The sequence below is a fragment of the Austrofundulus limnaeus genome, unplaced genomic scaffold (assembly GCF_001266775.1).
Source record: "Austrofundulus limnaeus strain Quisiro unplaced genomic scaffold, Austrofundulus_limnaeus-1.0 Scaffold125, whole genome shotgun sequence".
Taxonomy (NCBI): domain Eukaryota; kingdom Metazoa; phylum Chordata; class Actinopteri; order Cyprinodontiformes; family Rivulidae; genus Austrofundulus; species Austrofundulus limnaeus.
Window position 1 is genome coordinate 164,921 of NW_013952527.1, and position 7,463 is coordinate 172,383.

General features: G+C 38.8%; 1 protein-coding gene across 1 annotated transcript in view; it reads left to right on the plus strand.

Annotated features, from left to right (window-relative positions):
• Positions 1–7,463, plus strand: part of traf3ip1 (TNF receptor-associated factor 3 interacting protein 1) — a gene marked incomplete in the record, with an annotated part of 21,797 nt that overhangs the window by 9,819 nt on the left and 4,515 nt on the right. The window contains 3 exon segments of the mRNA XM_014015211.1: positions 1,103–1,238; positions 1,311–1,347; positions 1,458–1,516. Of these exon segments, the coding sequence (XP_013870665.1) occupies positions 1,103–1,238; positions 1,311–1,347; positions 1,458–1,516 (232 nt within the window).

The following is a 7,463-nucleotide window of genomic DNA, read 5'->3' on the forward strand; positions in this document are numbered from 1 at the left end:
GAGAAGAACCCGTCCAGAAGACCAATACAATTTTTTTCTTTTTAATTTTTTACCTGGATTACTGAGATGCATCAGGACATTTCAGACAAGGTTTCTACCTTGTAAGTATAATGATTTGKAAACACATACATTGCATTGTACATATCCACAACTATCAAAGGAGCCTTATTTTAAAGTGTAAGACATTATAAGTGTTTACAGATGAATRATAACTATTTATTAAGCAATCTTATTGTAAAGTGGTACYCTTTCTGCTAAATGACAAACCGTGTTCATGCCAAACAGCAACACTAAACACACCATCACTTACRTCACCATCATCTGCAGATTTGGAACAGAGAGGAACAGTGAGGACAGAATTTTCCTTGGGTAAATCCTGGTAGTATTTATTGGAGTCCATCGTGAAATTATTTGCGCAAACCACAACTTTCTTTGGCAATATCACAGGGACATTGCCATCAAAAAATAAATAAAAATCAAGCCACGCATCTCTGTTCTCCGCGATTGTTGTAAAAACAGCAGAATTAATGCGGTTCTTCTGTAATGAAGTGGGCGGAGTCTCTACWTGGATTACCAGGTGAGGGGCTGGATTGCTATATTGGATTGTGCCGTAACAATCTACAGGTTTTTGAAACAGCTCATTATCTGACTCTAACAAAACATTTACGTATTGTCATAAAGCAGCTGAGAGTATTTCTTTGGCGCTTGGACTGTTTCTGGAAGCACAGACCCAAACTGAAGCATAAAAACATGTAAAAAGTGAATTTAATAGGTCCCCTTTGAATGTTTAATTCATCTTTAAGTGAATTTACAGCCTCAATCTGAACAAGTAGGGACGTTGTGTAAAATGTGAACAAAAAGCAATGTTTTGCAAAACTCAGAAACATGTTTTATTACACGTTGAAATTAAGAAATTATACAATGTTTTGGAAGAAAATTATGTAGTCTTGAATTTCAAAACACAGGACAGGACCGTGTTTATCACATCAGAGAGGCCAAGTATTTGTCTTACTACCAAATAGTTTTGCCTCAAATTATTTTATTTTTTTATTCACCCACCTTCACATTCAACATTTCATTAAAACGTAATCATATTTTTAAGGTTATCAAGTGCCAAGGCCCCAGCACCTGTCATATTAGACGGGAAGAGGCTGTCGGGGGATGAGGAGGATGAAGACGAGCAGTTCCTTGTGGAGGAAGCAGCCCCCCTACCCCCTGATGTTCCTGAGATAGTGAGAGTAGGTGACATGAACATTGATAGTATCGGAGATAAAACAGATTTCAAAACTTTTTATATAATCCTGTTACAGGAACCTGGACAAGAACTGGACAGTGAAGCAAATCATGGTACAGAAACATTTATTTATTCTCTCCTTAAAAAAAAAACCTCAATACTTTTTTTTTATTTCTTCTAAATTCAAGTGGAAACAAATTTTTCGCTGTTTCTTTCACTGCAGGTGGGCTCGTGAAAAAGATCCTTGAGACCAAGAAGGACTATGAAAAACCTAAAGACCAGGTAAACATTACAAAGATAAGTCATTCTTTCCATCGCCACTAGAGGGCAGTATTAGGCAAGTTCTCCAAACTGTTGTTGTGACTGATTTAACGCTGGGATCAGACGTCTCCACCAGTTTCTTTCAGGAAAGTTTGGTCCCAGGGAACACGTTTTAACCACAGACTCGGTGCGACGCTGGCTTTTATCAAAAGAGCCGTGTAAACAAATGGAGTGTAGAGGTGTAATTGCAGTGCCTCAAAACCGCAAAAATGTTTCTTTTCAGTGGAGCTGAAGGGCTAATAACCAGACAAGCAAGTATGGCCCCCCTACAAGACCACACGCAATTAATACACACATCTAGATGTCTGGAGCAAAACGAGCCCGCTTTCATGGCTTGCTCAACTCATTTGGTATTTTAAATCTTTATCGTTACAGATTTTCCTGCCCTCTGCACAATTAAAAAACACTCACGAGTCATGGAAACAAGATTTTAAAGATTTTTTTTATTATTCACATTCCTCTTTCTTGTAATTATATGAGAAAACAGTCAATGTCAACTAGTTTTTATCATCACCCGCTGCAAAAAGGCAATAACTACTTATTAAACTTTGTCTTTTAATGAGAAAAAGATCAAATAATCATTAGATTTGCTTCTATAACTGATTACCTTTTAGAGCCAGTCCAATTCAACATGGCTGTCACAACCAATTAATCTTAGAAAACACAAAATAACAACACAAAAATCACTATAATTCTGTTTAACATTTTCATTTCCCATAATAAGATGATCTAAGTCTAAGACTGGCATAAAAAGTGGGCGATAGGTTTTTGTTTTTATAAGAAATGTTAGACCTTTAGTTCATTTTTGTGTTTTAATCCTCAGGATTTTATTTCATATCTTCTCTGATATCAGCTTTTTATTTTTAATGATGACGCATTAATACCATTATTTATAGATTCCTTTTTGTAAGCCGTTTTCTAAGCCAAAGGGAGTGCTCTGCCATCCGTATTTTGGATTTTAAAACTGTTTAAAGCCGACAGTTTGGTCTGAGCTCCTTGGTGTGAGGTGGCGTATGCCGTCTGCTTTGGGTGGTCCACTTTACTCAAGCGTGATCTCCCTTGCATATCCCATCCTAGCTGACCACCCTGACTGTGATGGATGCACTGTTTTGGCCTGTCACTCGTGCAGAAAAGACCCTGATCTATTTCTTCCTCACTGCGAACCTCAGACGTCATCCCTCATGACTCGCAATGGCTGAAATCCGCAGACAACGAGGTTCGACAATTACCTGTTTGCGCACGTGGGTTTGATTGTTTGTGTATACCTAAATACTTCAATTTCCAGTTTGACCGCACATGCGAGGAGTCGTAACACAAGGGGTAAAAGAAACCGAGCTCTTTGAGAAACACGAGCCTGCAGAGATTATCCTAATTTTCTTAATTCAACCTCCTCAGTTTTCAGGGCCTCCAAGCCTTCATTTCAGGGCTTTCATGTTATGCTGCTGGTCTGTAGGTGAAGCTTAGAGCAGGTATGTCTGTTCAGAGATGCTGTGACTCCTTCACTCCACCCCTCCATCATTCCTGGCCTTGCCTCGTCAGCTGTATAAGGAACTATAATGACTTCCTTCCTGACATGAAAGGGTGGCGAGGTCAGCTTAATGGAGCAATTTCTCTCTTTTTTTATTATCGTAATCACAGTGAAACAGACAAAAATGTAAATATTGAGCCTTCTTATTCTGTTTGGTTTAACCAATTTATTTCCTAATAGCCTCTATTTACAGAATGAGTCGGATTTGACATCATAATTTAAAAAGTTAGCCTTTGAATTGTTGTTTAAATTTATTCAAGCATTTTTTTCATCTTGTTTTAGTTCTTTGTCATTCCTGATTAAAATAACCCCCTGAACAGAAAATTTAAACAGTCACATGACTGTATACAGCCATCACTCTGTGACTGAAGTCTGCTGTATATTTATGGGGGTGACCCCTCATCCTGACCCTCTCGGCAGACTTGTATATTATTTCAAGATAGTTCCTTTTTTATTATTTAGACAGAATCTGCCCTTTGCAACAGCTGCGTTTTCATAAGAATTTTTGTGTACTCTTTCTCTCCCCTCGTCTCTTTAGCCCATCAAATTAGCCTTGATGAAGGTCTGTAATGTATAAATAAACCCCATGGCACACAAATGGATAGCTGTTGAGTGAGAGTCACGGAGGAGACGGGCCAGAGTACTCTCTGCAGAATTGTCAGGAAAATAAATATCCCTCTCTGCAGACCTCTGTGTCTTCATAAACATCCAGTTTTTTTTTGTGGGGGGGTGGAAACACGAGGAAATGACCCAGTGGCATTGGGTTAGTTTTTACTTCTGCAGAGGGCATATTGGCAGAGTTTACTCCGTTTTAAAAGAAGCCCCCTTTTCTTAGAGTAATCTCACAATAAGTTTCATCTCTTCAGAGTTTCCTTTTAGTTTGAATGCAGTAAACATTGTGGTCTGTTAGAAGAATCTCAGTTCATCCCAAACCTCAGGGTGGTGATCTTTGTCTCCCCAGGGGGTGGCAAATGTGACCTTTTAACAACATCCTGTAACCTCAGAGCTTCTCTCCTCACTTCACTGATTCTCAACTATTTTTATTATCTAGTTAGCCGTTTTATGAAAAACAAAGAGGCAGCCAATAAACAACGACCAGAACCAGTTTTTAACTCCACGCTCCGCTCCCTGGCTCAGCTTTCAGACCGTTCAAATTCCGGAACACCCTGTAAAAAAAACTCTCTATTCAAGTGGACAAGCTGGGAGAACTGGAAAAGTCATTTGTCCTTGATCAACAACCTACTGAAACAAAACCCGTTATTTTCAGTTTGTCATTGCCCGCCACCGAAGGTGAAGGGGTGATGATGTCTGTGTCAGCTTGACACATTGCAAAGGCAGCACCAAAGTGCTGTACAGCAGAAATAATAATAATAATAATGATAATAATAATAAAGTAATAGTGAAAATCTGAAAAGAACAACACACACCATAAGAACAAACTAATCAAATCAAACCTGTTTTTAAAACTTTCCCATAAACTTTGTCTGTTAGCAAAAAATCTGGAAACCTTCAGAATATAATCACTAGTTGTGCATTTACATTTTTACAGCTTTTAAATTTGCAATCAACTCATCCAAGCCACCACAGCTAATCAGATGTATCCATCACAAAAAGAACTACAACTTAGTCAGATTTACAGACATTGAGCTAAAGTTTGATGTTGTACCCAGGAGTGGTCTGCTAACACATCCAACAATATGGCATGAGATTTTTTTGAGTTTTTTTTTTTTTAACGTCAGTCAAGCTAAGCAGCAGAATTGGCACCCGCCGCTACAAACTGCTCAACAATAACATTAGCATGCTAACGCACATAGGAATAGTGTCCCCCGAGAAACAGTTCACTGGCCGGCCGCGACCGTTCTGTGAAGAAGTGGGCGGAGTCTCTGCTTGGGACGAGTTGGGCTCAGATTGGTGACATCACAGGCCACGGGAAGTTGAAAAGTTGACATTAATATACATGAAAAATACATTTACTTAGAGAAAATATACCTCTGGGTGCATTTTTTTTGGTCCTAGATCTATTTTTTTAAGAAGTACTTACCCAAAGTTGAGTAAAAAAACCTTTAAAAGTTGAATTTTGCATAATAGGTCCCCTTTAATGTCATTTACAAGGTTTTGCCAAAACAGATATCTTTCTCAGCATAAGATGATCTTAGTGTAAAACTTATAATCTTTATAATCCACTCACTCAGATCAGCTGATGGGTTGGTCCAGCGGGTCTCTAAATCTAGACTCAAACTCGGGGGTGGGGGGGTGGGGGGTCAGTCTTTTGTTGCAGCAGCTTCTAAACTTTGGAACGAGCTGCCCCTCCATTTCTTAAAATTCATCTTAAAACCCACTTGTTCTGTTTGGCTTTTGACACTGTGGAAGGCAGGGGTGTCAAACTCATTTACCACACGAGCGTTATGGAGGCCCAGTTATAGTTAAGGTTGATGTTTCGTCTTTAACTTTGACTAAACTGTGTTTGAACACGTCCTCTTATAAACACTGAAAAGTACTACGTGTACGACTGACTAAATGTGAAATAAATAGTACAGAAATAATATAACAAGTAAAAATAAGAGTTTTACTCACTGTTGAGTTGTGGTGAGTAGCTACCATCTTGAATTCTGAACGTTCCCACTTTCTGACAGGGAATTCCCATGGATGATCGACATGCATTATGGGAGCTGTAGTTTATGGTCGATGCTGCTTTAAAGCAGCTTATTTTAACATGTTAATACTGTGCTATCCAACTACAGTAAATTGCTCAGTGACCTAAAGCCAACAGTGCAGGGGCAGGACAAGTATTATCTTTCATCTTTTAAATTTGTTTATTTTGTTGTATTTAATCATAAATTTAAAATATGCTAGTGATATAAGAAACAATTTTCATATTGAGTGGACTGATATTCACTCGTTTCAGGAATTCTAGGTCTTTAGTTTTATTATTGACTTCACAAAACTTGAGGGTGTCAACATTTCACTAGGAGGTCATCTTTTTCGGACAGTTTTCTTTGTTGCAATCTTAAAAAAATTAATAAGTTTTTCCATTCATTGCAGATCTTTGTGTTTTGACCTAATTTAATCTAATAAAATAATAGTAATTATCATAATGAACTGGTCTCATTCTAAGAGAAACTAGAGAACCTGTGTCCTGAATTTCTGTTTTCCCAGTTAATGACACCCTAAAGGTTGCTATAGCATCAGCAGTTTCTCTGAATGTGTGCCATTTTTCTTGTCAAGGGATACTTTGAAGAGTGTTATTCTTTTTTCCCCAGAAAATCCCCAAAAGCAGTCTATAAATCACATTTTAGGACGCATTTCCTAATGAAGGAAATTAGGCGTGTGATGACGGGGTGATTTTCACACTGAACCATTTCTCGTAGCGTCACAYGCATTTTCGTTCTCTTGTAAATGAAATGTGACCACTTAGTTTTTAGTTAATGTGGGGGAAAAAATTACCAAAACAAATATTTTACTGGCAAGTAAAGAAAGGAAATATTTAAACATGGAGTTGTTTTCTGATATGCCTGTCTGCAGGACAATGTTTTAGATACAAAACTGAAATTTCGAGTTCTTTAATTTTTAATCCACCCCCATATTTCTTTCACCATCACTTCATCGGGTCCCACCCTTCCCCTCCCACCCTGCTGTGGTCACCACGTCTAAATATTGTTGTGTGACCCTGGGCGAGAAAARGGAAAACTCTGGGTGCGCAGGTCTTGTAGACCCTGACAGAGACCTCCATAAAGCTGTGATTTATATCTACCAAGACAGAGTGCACACGAACAAGGGGTTATGTTTTCACACCAAGCTTTTTTTTTTTTATTTTCCAACAGAGTCAGACGGGGGGGATTGGGGCGGTGGGATGCTGAAGTAGCATTGGGACGGCAAACAGAACAAAGCTGTGAGTCCTGTCTGGGCCATGTAGACCAAAACCACAGCTAGGTCGAATGAGCCGTAGGGTATTTGTCTAGCTGCAGGGTTCGCGGCACCCAGTGGAAAGCCACCCACCTTGTTGGGGTGGGGTGTGTGTGGGGGYGTTGAGCTGAGGTGTTTCAACCTTCACACTTTCAGGCTTGGCCATCAGAAATGAAGACTTGCTTCCTGAAAAGGAATGGAAGCAAACAATAATGTTTGATATCGTTTCTACGGTGCGGTTTTGTTTGGCCAAGCTGCCTGTCGGGACTCAAACTTGTGCACAGTTTGGTTTATTTGAGAAGATGAATGTAGGGATACAGTGTCACACAGACAAGATTTTAACAGTATTTTTAGGAAAAAAGGTTTTACCACAAACTTAAATGACTGATATTTCTCTGATGTAATTTCTAATAAATCTCTTCAGACCATAATTGTGGGAGAACCTTTTTTTCGCAGTGTTTTCTTGAAAAAAAAAAT